General features: G+C 31.2%; 1 protein-coding gene across 8 annotated transcripts in view; it reads right to left on the reverse strand.

The window, feature by feature from the left end:
- Positions 1–18,019, reverse strand: part of LOC111049042 (dnaJ homolog subfamily C member 5) — a 35,890-nt gene that overhangs the window by 12,047 nt on the left and 5,824 nt on the right. For 4 of the 8 annotated variants that reach the window (XR_002605958.2, XR_005571553.1, XM_022335031.2 and 1 more), the window contains exons 3-5: positions 10,968–11,120; positions 10,131–10,262; positions 4,924–4,995 (exon numbers count right to left, since the gene is read on the reverse strand). Coding sequence is in view for 4 of the 8 variants with exons in the window: in XM_022335031.2 (XP_022190723.1) it covers positions 4,924–4,995; positions 10,131–10,262; positions 10,968–11,120 (357 nt within the window). In the remaining 4 variants the exon portion in view is untranslated. The remainder of the gene's footprint in view (positions 1–4,923; positions 4,996–10,130; positions 10,263–10,967; positions 11,121–18,019) is intronic. The other 4 variants (XR_005571555.1, XR_005571554.1, XM_022335032.2 and 1 more) reach the window with 1 other exon arrangement.

Below are 18,019 nucleotides of genomic sequence, written 5' to 3' on the forward strand. Positions count from 1 at the left end.
AAATTATTTTCTATGTGTCTACTAATTTTATTTAATTAAAGGTGAATCTTATAAGGCAAACATTATCTTTCCTTAAAGTGAAATTTTCAATATTTTTTTCTTTTATTGTGTTATAAAGTGTCTTGTTTTATTAGGTGATAAATTCATAATTTCAGTTGATACTAGTTTTTGGACTTGTATTTGTAGGTAGATCAAATCATAAACTCTGGAATGTTCATTTTTAATTAAGGTTCTGAGCAGTTTTGGGCGAATGCCCGTTATTTACACTTGGATTGCGTCCTAAAGTTCATAAATAATAAATACATAAATGTTGGCTAGCGCACAAGTTTCCAACAATACTAGCCGAGCTACTATATGAAAAATTATATTTGATTTTGCAAACCAAACGAAAAATATCATAAAAGTTAACATCATAATTAATGAAGTATTCATTTTTCTAAAAGCATTATATTAATTTATTACGAGTGTTTTCATAAAGTTGCATTGTAGATTAATGACACTCTGGCAAGTAAATTTGTTTTAAATCTGTTAAATTTTGAGAAGGAAATCAGAACGTCAAGATAAAATCTAAATTAAATAACAGAATAAACTCCTGTTTTAGCTTTTGATGAATTGTAGGAAGAGTTAGAAATTAATGCTGTAATACATTTATTTACAGCGGTTCATGTGTGTCCCCAAACCAACTTCTTGTACTACCACCCCTTTGGTTCCGCAACTTTATGTAAAACCGCTTCAAGACACCCGTTCAGACGACAGGTCTAGGGACGTAAGAGGACGTCGCCGTCAAGCCAAATTCAACCGGTAAAAGCTCACCGCCAAAAACAAGGTACTGTAACCCCGACGATAAAGCAACGTACAAACCAACGAAAGTGCAGTGTAGTGAAACAAAGGTTCATTCGAGAATGTCAATAAAAAGTGGGGATTCAAAATTATTATGAAATGGGTTATATGGGTTACTATCGACGAAATTTGGGTTCAACGGGTTTTTTTCTTTCTTGAGTAATTTCATGTTGAAATTGATTGGTTATTTTATGACTGATCTTGTTGGTTTTGTGACGTATTGCTATCTAAACGGGGATAGTAATGCGCCCCCGAATCAGATGAAGAATGTCAACAAAGTAACATGATATTGTTGTTTCTGTTGTTCGATTTTAGCTGCCAATGTTTATTGAGGCTGTTTGTATTTTTCTATTAGTTCAAATTGTAGTGTTATTCTATAGTATAAACCTATTAAATCAGGCATGGCAAGATTAATTGAAGTTTTCTTGACTCTAGCCCGTTCACCTGCATGAATTAGGTATAGACTCAGGTATTTTCTAGATGTGTCGGCCTATTTCTAAATTCTAAATTTTATTCAAAATTATCTTATCTATCTTCTTTGGCACAATAGAAATAAGTTTTTCATATTAGAATATACTGTAATTTAGAATATTGCCAGTACTAAAGTCTGATTATAATTACAAGATTTTAATTGGACAAACTCTTCAACAAAGCTTGAAGTACAATATTCCAAATCTTCTTGTACAAATCCAATTCAATGAATGAGATTGATTTATCCACTAATGTTTTCTTGACATGACTATTATTTATTATTCATTTATAACTCAATGTTTGAGATACCAAATAAACATGAAATACATTTGGCAAACAATTCAAATATATCCCACAATACTTACATAAATATGCGTTTTACATTTTTAATATCGTTTGAGATATACCAATGATATTATGTAATATGATATTATAAGATACCTTCAAATAACTCATACAATTAAAAATAAAATGTTTATTTAAAATATGAATACTATAATAAAATTGTTATTATTTCTCCATCTTTATACATCTTCCTTCAATCTCAGACAACACAGACAATTCAATTGAATTATTATTTTTGCAAGATTTGTGCTATAGTGAGATTCACTTTAAACTGTCAGCATTTCTTACGAATCACTCATAAAGATTCCCATTCAACCAATGCTGAAAGTTCAAAGTGATTAAAGTATTTCACGATAAGATTGCCCTTTTATATACTTGAATTATAAATCATAGCACAGAAATAATTTTGTATATTACAACAGTTCGCAGCGCAGCAATGCTCAGTGTATTCAAAGTACAACATAGAAAGCATTGCGGTTATTTCGAGTAGTGCTTCAAGCCGTGGGTCAAACAAAACTTGCTCGACAATAAACATGAAATTTTTAGAAAAAAAAATTTTTTACATGTACAGCAATAATGGGAAATTTTCAAAAAAAAAACAAAGAATACTCAATCACATGAGTTTCAATCAAATCAACTGAAATATAATTTGAGCATGATAATTATTATTATAAAAAATTAATCAAATTACATAGTAAACTTGTCGCAATAGTTTACTAGATAAATTATAACATATTTAGAAGATTCATTATTTGATTGAATAGCAGAATAGTTGTAGTGGAAATATTCAATCGTTTTAACCAAATAAAATATTGCTGTATGGCATATTAAAAAATAGCAATCCCTACAAGTAAAATACTCTCTGTGAATACATAAATGAAATCTATGCCGTAAAAATATACAGATTCGCGATATAGATTATTATTACAACTTTGAAAATTAATATATTATTACTCCATATCCGGTGAAATATAATGAAGGCTGTTTTCAATTTTAAACACAATGAATTAATTTTTCAATGCTAAATAATATATGTATCCATATTATTACATTATAATGATAATCATGCTGCTTTGACGTACCATTTACGAAGAGAAGAATTTTTCAAACTAAGACACGTCTAGTCAACTGAAGCAGTTTGATAATGCACTGTATTTACAAAAACAACAGTTTTACACTAAACTTATAAGCCTAAAGATTCAAAGCAGTAGTGACGGTATAGAGATTCTAGAGTGAAACAGAAAATAAGAATAACAAGTATTTTATAGATTTATTGCTCTCCTTGATTGAAATTTCAATTTTTTATCAATGGATTTTAATACTTTTTATCGATGAAGTCGATGACGTGCTAATAGATACAAAACCATTAAGGATATATTCTTAGTTTGAATACAATCCTCAAACTAAGCAATTGGCGAATTTTATATTCAAGAAGAGAAAAGTAATAAAATTCAATTAAAATCACTTTAATTGGAGTAGACTTCAACAGGCTTACAAAATTGTACAGTGCCATTAATTTGATAAGAGTAATTAGCCAAATAATGCATCTCGTCTTTAGGACTTTCAGAGTGCCTTATACAAGAATTCTGCATATTTTTCATGACTTGAATCGCTTTCTGGTTATCTTCAGTTCATTCTTCATTATTCAAACAAATCACAGTTTGTGTTTTTCAGAGTATTACAGAATTTTCAAATTTGTAGCCTACTAGAAAGGAAAAATGAAATAATTACATCATCATTGAAAACACAGGATCAGATATCATTTTTTAATCAAGAAGTCTACTTGGAATGTTTCTTGAATCATTCAAATTTTAGTAACTATTCGTGACTAAAGTTTTCTGTTCCTTTCCTTCCTCAATCACTTCTAATAAACTACTTCGCAACCCACAAAAACTGTTCATATATACAATAAATTTGCACTACCCTTCTTCAACTTGAAATGTTAGGTTGGCCACCAGCGGTAGGACATGCATGATAAACACGTGGGTACATGCATACACACATGTTCATCATGCATGTTTTGTCATCAGCGAGAGGCTTCTAACATTAAATAAACAACGAATAACAATAAATAAATAACCACTGGGAAATGATAAATTATGATACAAAAATAATTTAATCTCAACTAGAGCAGCGAAGAAAAAATAACGAATAATCGAAGATACAAAAACCTATACTAAAAGTTTGCTCGAAGCCTTTCGCTGTGATGACACAACAATGTAGGACGACATATGTACTCACATGTTAATCGTGAATGTCCTTTCGTTAGTGACCAGCCTAATACACTATCATTTTACAATAGGCTACCCAAGCAAACATTAAGGCCACACATTATTTGCTAGGTTGTTTAGATATCACTGCTAGTTTTATGTTGGTAACATGACGTTTGAAATATTAATATTAAAAACTTCATGAGTACATACACATGATTCCACTTAAATAATGCTTTTGTTGTTTATTATAATTATATTATACTTTTCATTTTAGACTGGGCAATGCTATTAAAAATGTCATAGCAAATAGTGCTCACCGTAAAGCCTTAAGCAATGTTAGTAATGTACAATTTCCCTGACAAGTTAATTTAGCGAAGGGCAATAAGAGTGAAGAAGAGTCAAGATTCTATACACAAAACAATCTAAATTTAATCGACATTTTATTATAAGAGTGTGGTAAATAGATGCTTCGAAAAGCACAAACTAGCGAGGTAATTTAAGTGGCTGAAATATAACGATTGTAAGGCTCATAGATGTCTAAAATATATATATGGCAAGGTGGCACCACCACAAAAAGCCTCAAAAATTATATATTCATTATGTTAACTACTATCTGTCATCTGTTTTGGATGTTATTGCTCCTCACGACAACCGCAATCTTACCAATGATTGAAACATTAAAAACAGAATTCAACTCAAGAACTCTAGAAGATTTTCTTTCTTATTTTCGTTGAAAATTAGCCTAGTTATGCCCTTATTTAAATTTGGTTGCAAAACCTCGGTTATTCGAATATTTTTATAATGTACTTTTCAGGACTACTCAAAAGTTTTCTAATGAATTCTAAAACATAGAAATTCAATTAAAATCATTATATTTCTACAAAATGTTTAGTCAAACACCCTGTTTAAACTATGTATATCTTTGGGTTGCGATCGTGATGAAACTATCTGTACAACATTTAAAGACAACATGCAAAGCAGATTGAAGAAAATAGAAAGAAATAGATAGAAAATAGTTGCTGCTAAATAGTTGTTGGCAAGAGTGAATAGTTACCCGGTTGTAGGAGGATTTTGGCTGCTGAGTGACCGTGGGTCCCCCCGATGCCCCCCCGTTGTCATGGTCTCTCTACAAAACAAAAAACAACACGCAACAGCCACTAAGTGCGCTTCCTTTTTCATCACTTGAAGCAGACGTACGTCTTCGGGATATGCGCACGCGCGCACACGCACGCACAAAGCACATCAACAAAAAATAAGATGATAACTAGTCAGAAATAATAATCATAATGAGGTGAACAAATTAAAAATAGTTGTCTATTGGAGAACTCAATACGGTAACTAAAATGGAAATGGAGTAAACGATGAAAATATAATATATAAATGAAACAACAGAATTGTACTTGGATTATTCTTTCTGTACTTGGATAAAATTAGAAAAGTGAAAATTATTGTGTAAAATATATCCATAACATTTATACAGAGTGAGTCATATGTATGGGAGCCCTTCAATAAGTTGGAGACTGTTGTAGATATAATACTGTAACTTTCAGGATAAGTTATTGGTCGAATACTCTACTTTTTAACGTACATCTGGATTTCAACCCCTCATAAGGGGTGGCTTAGGGATTGTAACTCGAATATTTAAAGTGAATACCCATTGTGTGGTACATCATTTGAAAGGTCTTTTCAAAACAAGAAAGATGACATCAATAAAAATGTTCTATGATACTTAATCAAAAATGGTGGCTGATTGATGTTTTACCAATCATTTCTTTAAAAACTAAAACTTAAATCAGTCGCCATTTTGGATACAAGCATCACAGAAAATTCTTATTGATGTCGTCTTTCTTGTTTTGAAAATCCCTTTAAAATGATGTGCCACACAATGGGTGTTTACATTCAAAATATTCGAGTTACAACCCTCAAGTCACCCCCTTACAACTTATAAATTCCGTTGTACGTCAAAAGGTAGAGTATTCAACCAATAACTTATCCTGGAAGTAACAGTATTATATCTACAACAGTCTCCAACTTATTGAGGGGTTCCCATACATATGACTCACTCTGTATAAAGAAATTGGAATTGAACTTTGCAAAATAAACAATGATAAGGTTTTTGTTCCCTTAGCGTCCGAGATTAATAATAAGGATAAGTCGGTATATATACATTTTATATACTATTTAAAATGGTGTAATACTGTGAGGAAAATAATACAAAAAAAAAGATAAATTTTGAAACATGAACAGGAAAATTTGATTTGTTTATTGCGGATGATGGAAAATCATCAATTAATTATTGGAAAACCTATTGAAATAAATTTTCATTTCAATTGGAACCGAGTCTATCAATAAATATCTGATAATAAAGAATCGTGTTTTGGAGATAATAATCGAAAATGTAAATGAGAATGTACATGGAGCAATGAAATAGTACTTTATTGAAGTGTAATAAACTTTTTGTGACGCTATTGGAGAAAATCATAATCCTCATGAGAATAAATAAAATGAATAGAAGGAAAATGGTGAAGTTAAATCGAAATAAGAATTAAATTATCATGAGAGAAAATTTGCAATATTATAAAATTATTTCGGAGAAATTTATTATTTTTTGTTGCTAATGTTGTTTATCATGATGGAAACGGGAGGAAATAATATTATTTAGCAGCAAAAGAATAGCTGCCATTACTAATTGATAGAATATAAAAAATAGAGGATTATGTAAAACGTATGTATAATTGATGAATTTTTCAACGATTTTTCTTTCAGCTTTTCTGCGTTTGTTTTGCAGAGGATAGTGATGATAAATTTCAAAAATGAAAGTTAATTATAGAAAACTTGATCGGTAAATATCTCTCAATTCATGGTAGGTAAATGGGAATTGTGAGTATAGAATGTTTTATTATTTACAGTGCAAAAACTCCGAATCACCATAATAGACAGAAATTGTTTAGAAAAGATCCAACCACAATAAATTTAATGTAACCAGAAATCAAGAAAGAAGAAAATGATGAAACCCCTTTACTGTTTTTATACTATACAAAATATAGAAATAATATTGTTGAAGTTAATGTATTGTAAAATATAAATGTTTCAAATACAGAGCTATTACTGCATTTGAAAACATGCAGGGATTTTCAACATTATTTTATGAAAATTCCATTCAATCTATACCAATCCTTCCGATTAACTGGAAAAGCATTTCATTTGAGAAATAAATCTTTATATAAACATTGGAACAGACATTTGAAATTGAAAATTGATGAAATTTTGGACTGAACGTAGCAGCACTAGCCTACATCTACTTTACAGCTTCGTGATATTGGGCTACTCAGGGATGTATTACATGTTAATTTGTATATCCAAGGTATTTTCCACTCAAAATGGATAATAAAACACAATAATAATGATATAACAACAAAAATGATTTGCATGAATAAATTTTGTGGGGAAAAATAACGAATAACGATTTTCAGGAAGAATATCAAACAGTAAATAATATTGAAACTGATATAGCACTACAAAAACTGATTAAAAATAATAGGTCAAGTTACCTATCTCTTTTGATCAGAAACGTTCAAACCGTCGAAAATGTTCCAAGTCAATTACAATATCACAATATGCTATCCGGAATATTAGAGAGGTAGAGATTAATGCATGCTATAGTAATTCTCTAACAACATATCACATTCAGTGAAATTGTCTTGAAAGCACTGAATTGAAAAATCAAAAATAGATTGAAAAAATCGTTGGTCGTTAACAGCTTTTTCAATATCAGAAGATGAACAGAATTTCTAGAAAGGTAAATCATAAAGGGGCCAACAACACATGAAGTTGATGACACATGAAAAATTTCAAGTACTTACCCATGTGTTGAATGCAGATTCATTGGCCAAAGATAAATAATTATGTATGCCAAGAATATTATAGCATGCATTATTATGTATTGCCTTTCAACTGTTATGAGAGAGAGAGCGAGATCAATATTTAGCAAGAGGTTCAACTTGATATGAAACTTGCAAACATTCCACCGAGTTAATAATGAGAGATTTTCAAGCTAATGTTGATGTAATTATTTGAGTTGTGTTTGTGTGAAGTCAATGGATGTCGATGAATAGCGATGAAATTAGATTTATGAATGAGTATAAAACAAATTGAAAAATTATAATAAAATACGCAATAAATATGTGAAACAACCCACCATGTTTGAAATGAAAAATTTGACTTAAATATAGTATTGATGTTGATCCAATCTTCTTTTTGGTCAATAAAAGCGATTTTAGGTAACCTAAAATATTTTCAAAAAATCATATTTTTGCCCAAGTAAATTGCTAGTCAAAGAACTATTCAATGAAAATGTTTTATGTTTCAGTAGTAGAATACAATACTGCTAACATTTCAAGTTTCTCAAGTTCATAACTATAATTGCGAGAATTAATTATAAAAGAGTCTCTAGTAGGCAACTCATAATAATAATAATTTTATATTAATAAATTTTAAAAAATCTAAATTTTCAAGAATTTTTAAACAAATTTTTGTTGGTTAATTTAACGCGTTTGTTAAGTAGGCTACCTATTTCAACCAACTACATTAGTAGTTGTAATAAGTAATTGAATAAACTATAATTACTATGGCAATCGCTATCTCCGAAACAATGAAGCTTCACACATTTCAAGGGGTTCCAATAATAGTCAAGGCATATCCTAACTGGAGTACTGGATCTGTTATTATTACTATAATATAGAAAGTGGAAATCTAAAACACATAATCCTATAATTCCGGAGAAAAATTAATAGCAAATTGTATCCTTATTTTTCTAATAACAGCTTCGGATTTTATAATATTACTAACATAAGGAGGTTAGCCTATAGCAAGAAACTATAAATTATAAATTTATTTGTTTGAAAACCAATAAACAATTGAAGCAAATCAGAAACTCAAAATAAAACGTGGAAATAAATAGAAAATAAAACGATGATAGAGAGCATGATTTGAATGCGGAATGTAACTAATCGACAAATATAATATCGACTAATATAGTACCAAATTTAAAGTAAGAATGATGCTGCCAAACAAACCTGACATACGAAGAGTATGACTGGAATGACTGAACACAAGTCAAAAATTGTTCACTAATAATCCGAAAAAGTGACAAAATTTGATGAAAAAACAAGCTTTGATCGACTGTGCAATTATGTCTATGTTCTGATACCATGAGTTGTATAATATGACCACAAAATAATACGAATAATAAATTTACGAATTAATCGATCTACAACACAGGAGTTATTAATGTCTTACCTGAATCAAAGACAAGAGTCAGGAGCATTTGCAATATAATTCACACAGCAGCGTTTTATTAATTAATAAATAGTAGCTGAGATGTTAAGCTCAAAGTAAACATTAATGTAGTGAATGGGAACACGCTGTTTTGCATAGTGCTATCAATACTTCTAATTTAGTTAAAATTTTTGAGAGTAATAAGGAGTTCAAATAGAATTTTCAATAAGATGAATAATCTAATATAGCCTACCCATGAGCTCGGAAGAGCAATTCTTTTACTGTAAGGAAATTGTACAAGTTAATATGTCCAAACACCCAAACAAGGCTTTCGAAGTTGAAAAGATAATTTTTAATAAAGGTTTAATACTCACATTTAAGGTGATTTGCACATTATAGTATCAGTATCAGTGTAGGTGTTCGGTACAGTGACAATATTATTCCCATGAGTTATAATGAGACTATTCATACTAGTTCGGCCGGGCTGAGTGGGACCAGTTCCATAAGAACTCATGGGATTTAAATTTCAACTGTACTGGTCACGTACATTGATACTGATATGTGGGAATCCGCTTTTAAGCTTGACCATTTTAATCTCGCACCCCATTCGTGTAGCATCCCATTTTAACCAACACATCATCATTTGTGTTTGGCACAAAAATAATTATGAAAGTAATAAAATTACTTTCCATTTCTTCTTTTTGTCGAAATCATAAGATTATACTGTACAATTAAAGATTAAATTTTACTAAAAATATGATAAAATGATAGTACTATATCGGTTTGAAAATCTGGAATCTTCAACTCTGTAACAAAGCACTCTCGGACTGAAATCTGTTAACAGAAAAGGATTCAAGTTACCATGACGAGTGTAGTACAATCTCACACGAAGTATTGATGAAGCACTGTATGCAGAACCACGTGTAGGGTGAATGAATGAATTAATTAATGAATGAACGTGGAATAGTGGTAACAAACACTCACATGTAGCGTCTGATAGTCGCCAGAGTCCTCTGGTGGCCGCGGTTTGCACTTTCCACAGCAGAAGTTGCAGCAACAGCAGCAACAACAGCAGAAGTAGCAGCCGGTTATCACGCCGCAGAACAAAATAAGAGCCTGAAAATAATAAAAAGGGATGAAATTGACCTATCTTCAACTGTTTAGTTTTAATGGATAAAAATTCGCTCAATTTTTTTACAAACAGAAACTTTTCCCAGCAAGCTTAATCTGTTATCAAAAATGTATTTAAACTATGTTTATAAACTGTACTGTTTTTAAACTATTAATAACGGGGCATCGAGCTTCGCTCGTTCATTCATTGATAAACAGAACACAATAATTCTCTAAAATGATCGTGTTTATATTTTACATCTGGCTGGCTATACATCAGCTTATGAATTTCGGGGATGCGATATTTTGATTTTCCACAGAATCACTCGCTCACTTTTTACTAACCACAGGCGACGAAAGTCTCAGCTGTTTCAGCCAAGGATTAATTATCCTTTTAATTTCGTTCAGCGAGTTTTCCCAAGGTTGAGACCTAGTGCAATCGAATTTTTATATCATAAACCTACTATGTTCCAAATTTCGTGAAAATAGTTAGAGCCGTTTTCGAGATCCGTTGAACATAAATAACTAGATATAAAAATATAAACAGATATACAGAAATTGCTCGCTTAATATAATAGGATACATATAAGGTATTAAGCAACAGGTTTCTCTAGACCTTGCAAGTGAATAAATCAATCAGGATTGACCATAATAGAGTTTGGAAAAATATAAATCTACTAATGAAACAAGAGGAGTGATTGATTGAGTTACCTTGCACCAGCCAGATGTGACGAGGAAGTAAGCGTTGACATTTTCTTCACCAAACTGCTCAGCAATGTACAATCCCAGAGATCCGTAGTTATCGTAGATATTTCTCTTTGTCAGATCACTCAAGATGGCATGTGCTCGGTTTACGTCTTTGAACTGTACAAAAATTATAGAAAATTCATTACACAAATACAGAAAAATAAACTAAAATTAAAGAAATAAAAACCTACAAACAAAACTCAATTATGGGATATATTCAAAACTCAATGTTTTATTCAATGATTAATTGAATTTTAAATCCATAAACCTTTTAACTAAATGATATAAAACTGAGCACACAATTTTCAGACAAACGCCGACCATCATGGAGATTCTAAAGAGCTCCATTAACATAAGTACGATATTATATTTGAGACAAAAATTCCATAATATGAAGAAATTAGGTAGTTGATTAGTAAATAAGCAACATTGTTTTTCAAAAAAACCTTTGCACTAGAATTTTGATAATGTACTTATTGTATGAATGAATGGAATTCACAACAGCCAGTAATTCCTCACAGTTATTAGAAAACTCATCTCTTGATGTGGAGTGGAAAAACAGTATTAATTTGTGATTAAAATTGAAATTGTAATAAATGTTTTTATTAGTTATGATTGGGTTGAGAATAGTAAGAGGACACGAGAAATTGAGCAATGAGTATAGAATAGCGTTGACAATACAGTATTAGTAAATGAAGAATTGGATTAATGAAACTGGAGCTTCAATAATAATTATTATAGCTTTTATATTAGAATTAAATTTACGTTTCCTTACATGACCTTACAATAGAACTTTGCTAGTGAGTTCATAGTGAATACTAATACAGTATGTTAAATGTACGGTTCCTTACATTACCCTACAGTATTAATACTGTAATTCAGTAATACTGTAGAGTGATCTTTGTTTGTAAGTTTCCTTCAATAAATAATTCATAGTGAATACTAATACAGTAATTGTGAATCAAATTAGCTATGGATCACTCTACTATATACTATTTCCAAATTCATTATTTTAATTATTCATATTGAAATAAATACTTATTATTAAAATATAATTTACAATTTAAATCTGCATTATAACAAGTAACGAAGAGCAACATTGTCTGGAATCTAGACTGTTCAAACAGTAATACATTTAATATAGCATATCATTCACATAAAACGTACACAACATACTTTTACTTTACAATTATTTCAGCTGGATAGTTTCAAGACAAATCAATTCATCACTTCCTCTACAAAAATAAATAGCCATTTTTGGTAATAAATTCAGATTGGAGAGTAAACATTTTTTCACTAGCAAGTGACATCACACCAACCAACTTTCTATCAACGAGGCACGCTATCTAGACTTATAGAAAAATAACTCCAAAACTGAAGTAAATATTTATTGTCGATTGATAAGAAAGTGATGACCGAGATACACTTTTGCTTATCGATGAATGACTCATGCCTATCCGAAACAAGCGCTGCTTTAAAAGATAAAAGCGATGCCTTAACAGGACGTTTCCGTTAAAAATAGAAATTATTCCCATAGTGGCTTGTGAATAGGATCTTTGCTTCATAGATTGCAAGTAAAAGGGAATTAATATGGAGTGCACAGAAAAAAGCTGCATTATTGTGCACTAAAGTGAAGTGAAATAATCTGAAACGCGCTAATTAGTTGAAGATTACAATTCATGTCTGAAATAAAAGATGAATTATTGATTTCAGTTCAAAAATGCTATACACTTACTGAGAGTTGCATTCAATAAGAAATATCACTGCAATTATAACTTATAAATTATAGAAAACTAGTAGGTAACACGTGCTTCGCAAGGGTCTATTTTAAAACTGCAGAATGAAAACTTGACGTAATAAAAAATTCGAAATTTGAAAATAGGCCTATAACCGTCCTCGGTTAATGAAGAATCTTTATGCAAAATTTCAAATCAATCAGTCCAGTAGTTCAGACGTGATGATGTGTCAAACATAATTTTCCTACATCACGTACGTGTATGAGCCAGCTCTTTCCATTATTACAGTAAAGATGATGGATAGATGGATGATTTATCAGTATCTTTGAATGAGAATATCTTTTGAACGGTTTGAGAAATCGGTGCGGTTTTGATGCGACAGAAAATCAGTTATTTTTATTCGAATAGGATCCCCAATCATACCTATCATCTAGTGTCCCTTTTAAAATAAATGTTCAGCTGCTTCTATACAACAACTGGAAGCATGACAAATTGAAAACTTGACGTAATGAAGTCTTGAAGAACTGAAAATAGGTATAAATAACCATCCTCGGTTAATTAAGAATTTATATGCAAAATTTCAAATAAATCAGTTGAGTATATTCCAGAAGTGATGATGCGTCAAACATAATTCCCTATTCCTTACGTGTATAAGCCAGTTCTTTCCTTTATTATAGTATAGAAAACTGAAGAATACATAATACTTGAAAACCTCACAGAATCATATTGATTTTTCCAATACATCAATAAATTTTAGTTCGATTAGGATCCTCCTCAATTTGAATCAGGCAGCCTTTTGTTTTCCCAATTTCAAACAAAATACCTAAAATACTCGTATCACTGGGAATTCGTGTCTGATACTACATTATAACTGAAGAATATAAATTATTACTTATTTTATTGTGATCTATTCATGTTTTTCTTATGAAATTCAATGATAGGCCTACAGCATGAGGACTTTGTACTGGTGACAAAAGTTTACATTAAAAATAATTATTTGATGAAATCCAAGTTCAATTGTAATGAAAACAAATTCCTTCAAAAAATAATTGATAATAATACGTTTCGAGGGAAAAAATTAAGAACAAAAAATTGGGAAGCATCGGGATTTGAACCGAGGAACCATCGCTCTGTAAGCCAGCGTTTTACCTTTGCGCTACACTGTTGTTGTTATAACCTCCTCATAAAAAAACACACTTTGGGCTGCAACAATATGTAGCCTATGGAACTTCATGTACGGTAGCATAGATGAATTTGAACATTAATTCTGAAAAATCTAGAAGGAAAATTGAAATTTGGGCTTCCAGGTGCACGAGATTGATATTTTTAGAATCTATGTTCAAAATTTGGAGATCTAAATCATTCCCGTTTTTCCGGTATGCAATCCACAAGTTGACATGTTTTGATACGAACAAACACAACCCTACTCTCTCTTATTATATAGATGTTTTCGAAAATCTTTGAAAATATTTCCTAGCACAGTGCACTCATTACAATTTATAATATTTAAAATGAAGTTCTTCAATAGACAAAGCACAATATCCGATAGCTTGATCATGGACCAGACCAATCACGATTGGGTCAGTTGGATAAACATCTATATACAATAACATTTCAGTCTTAACAACAGAATGACCACCACATTAGCCAAAAAAACCTCACACTACAATCATCATGTTTACTGATGAATTACTGTTTTACTGATAAAGTGCTATTTTGTAGGTTCCAATTCAACTCAATTCAAGGATCTGATATCTGGCATTTTTGCTAGTAGGCTATCAACTAAAAAGATCAATGGGTAAAATTGTATCTGTTCACAAGTCAGTGAAAATACTTCCAGATATTGTAATTGTCAAAATAACGAAAAGGGCCGAAATAATAATCACATTTTTGCACCGATACAGAGTCATAATTGATGTTAACAAGTATCTCCATTTCTTTTTTCGGTCCTACCAACAGTCATGTGTCCTCATAGGCATACGGGGTACTCTGTTGATACAAAATAGTGAATGCTTTATGAGTAGTTTTCGTTGGTAAACTTTCATAATATACTAGCAGGGCACCCGTGCTTCGCTACGGGAATTGAAAGATAAAATTATTTTTGTGAAATATTTATAATCTAAATCATACCAAAATTGTTATAGCCTAATCGTTCTTGAGATTAGGCCACAACTGGCATGAGAATTATTAAGTCAAATCATTCAAATAATTAATTGATGTGTTGGAAGTGCTCTGTAGAAGAGTAGTCTGATTGCAGCGAAATTTGTAGGATATGGGGCGGGGCTTACGAGTCACCCTCGACTTTATTCATTGGCAATTAATATTTCCTGTAGACAGTTATCAAATTAGCAGTGATCATGTTATTTTTGCTTTGGCAATTGAAGATTGAATTCCAAATTAGGTTGATTCGGAATTTGATGACTCTGGTATCCATGGATCTCTTGCTTATTCTGGAATTTTTGGCATAGCCTGTCGCTTACTTTTCGTTTCACTTATCCAAAAGTGTAAAAGCAGCCAATCCACTGATTCTTTCATGGAAGTCCATTCATAATAGTATAACATTTATTGTGGCTGATTTCACATGTCCTAAACTCTACAATCATAAATATTAAAATGAGATCATTTTAATGTGAATTTGCATAAATCTGAATAGAGTTTATTCAATCGCTTTGATTATTGATTACCATTATATGATTTCTTTCTTTGATCTTAGCTTGAAACCAAAAGCTTAGGGATGAGAATTTGGATGTAAACTAACATGTAACTAAATTTAATTTCTATCTAAATTGACAACTTTAGAATTTACTTGTGATCTATCAATATCAATAGGTTTGTCTTGTGTCGTAATAACATCATGAAAGGAAATAGGAGCAGCTGATGGAATATTATGTTTTTTTCGATTTAGTTTTTAGCTGATTTTGAAACATGAAAATATCAGGCCCAGTAGCACAAAAGCATGTTCAATTTCAATCAGGATTAAATTTTATGAGAACTAATCAGAGCAGGGTTCTTTTCAATAGAAGGCTTCTCTGATTGGTTCTTGTTGTATTTAGTCCAGATATTGAATTAACAGACAGTGCAACTGTCTCTCTCAAGGCCATGGCTGCGTACAAACATAGAGCAACAAAGGAACCAATACAACAGAAGCTGAAGAAATTAGTTGCATTTCTATCACCTCACAATGAACATTACATTCAACTACAATTTATGTTTGGAGAGATCGATTTTAAATTTCTTTTGCTATCATCCAGTCACTTTCTGAACCTATTCTTCCAGATGTTTCATGAATACTGCAATGTTTAAAATAAGATCGCCTAATTTGGTAACTCAACTACAGCTATTATAATGTTTTTTATTTGCTCACATATTTACTTACATTTTCAACAGACTATGGAAAACTTTTTTCTGATCAGCTGCTACTTGAGGGACCAATAATCCTTTCTCAAGGAACTTCAGCGAATCTTCCCAGAGTTGAGACCTGTTCCAAAATAATGTTTTTTGTCGCAAACCCACTATATTCCTGATTTAATCAAAATCGTTAGAGCCGTTTTCGAGATTCGTCCGACATGGATAAATATATCCACAAAAACACATATATTCAAACAAATTGCTTTCTTAGTATAATATTGACTTCAATGATTATGATTTCATTCAATGAGAGCTTATTTCACATAATAATAACAGCTGGCATCAAAAGCAAAAATGTCAAACATGATTGAAATTGAAACAGTAGCGATCATCAACATTATTTTCTTCATCTGATCTAAAGTAACCAGATTATAGTAAGATTCACATCAATGTGTCAGCATTGTTTGAAAGGGGAGCATTGATGCTATTAATGAGGAATACTGACAGTCAACGAACTGTTGACATACATATTCTCCAATATTTTTATCGAAAGCTACCTTTTATTTTCTTTGGTAAAACAATCAATGTTTGGGAATAATTGATTCATGTGAAAAGCGCCTTACTTCTATGCAAGATATTTTTACATTAGGAAAAGCAACAACAGCTATTTGGCCGTTTTAATAAATAACCCCTTTCTTTCACCCAAGTTAAATTTTGGCCGAATTTCCTCATTCTTTACAAACAGATTCCACAATGGACACTTCTGAAGTTTTTAAAATACCCCTTTAAGCAGTTTTCGCGATCTGTCGGATATACAAACAAAATTAGTCTTGATAGAACAGGATCAATAATTGATAGGAGCAACTCCCGTCATAAAAGTTTGAAAACAAACTTTTATGAAAAATAGAAATTATCTATACTCCCAGGAATAGCTCTGATTGAAGCAGCAGTGCCCAATCAATTTGTTCTCGATAAATGCATTAATTATTCAACTTGGTGCCAACCTAATGAAATAATCTCAACTTAATGCCAACCTGACAAAAGTATTAATTGGTCGCCAGTTATCAAATGTTTCGAATAGGTACTCTCTCTAGATTATAGTTCTATAGTAACATATGATATGGACATTTCAATTATAATTAAGAGATTGGGAGAAGAAGAATATACATGCTAAAAGACGAACTTCAAACCCTTAAAACCACCCTTAGAGTTGAAATATCACCAAAAGATTTCTTAGTGAGCACCTAGGACGTACAAGGAAGCTATATTCTAAGTTTTGTTGCAATCCATCCAGTAGTTTTCCAGAAATCGTGATCAGTGAGTCAGTGAGATAAGAATTTTATAAGTATAGATGCATTCTATTACTTCCCGATTCTTGATTGACCATGGTCTACACTCTGAATTTAATAAGTATAGATACCGGACAAAATATTGAATGAGAAACCCTCTGAATAGGCCTAGTTTACAACATCATACAGAAGTGCCACATCAATGCAAGCCACTACTAATGTGAAAAGATATGAATAATGTATAGTATCTACAACGTAAATACTATGTATTGTTTAAATCAGTTGAGATGTATTGGGAGATTTTTATTATGCATATAACTTGAAAAGAGTAAGTAGTTCATACTATGGCCTTGAAAATTTGAGTGTTGAATTGAATACAGATGATTCACAGTTGAATAATGATGTAAACTATATTTAGATCAACTGAATGTTTGGGTTTGTTTCCTAACAAAGTCTGTTTCCTCTTGAAAGATCGAGATTTTCTCTTATCGGATTTATCCGAACGAGATTCAACGTTGCCTAATGACATCACAAGCAGTTCCTGTAAGCAAGGAGTCCTGCAATTGTTATTGGTGAAATAGAAAGTGTGAAGAGTGCTACTCGAAAAAGGAAACAATTTCCAAGTGACATAATCTGTGAATAA

The sequence above is a fragment of the Nilaparvata lugens genome, chromosome 6 (assembly GCF_014356525.2).
Source record: "Nilaparvata lugens isolate BPH chromosome 6, ASM1435652v1, whole genome shotgun sequence".
Lineage (NCBI taxonomy): Eukaryota > Metazoa > Arthropoda > Insecta > Hemiptera > Delphacidae > Nilaparvata > Nilaparvata lugens.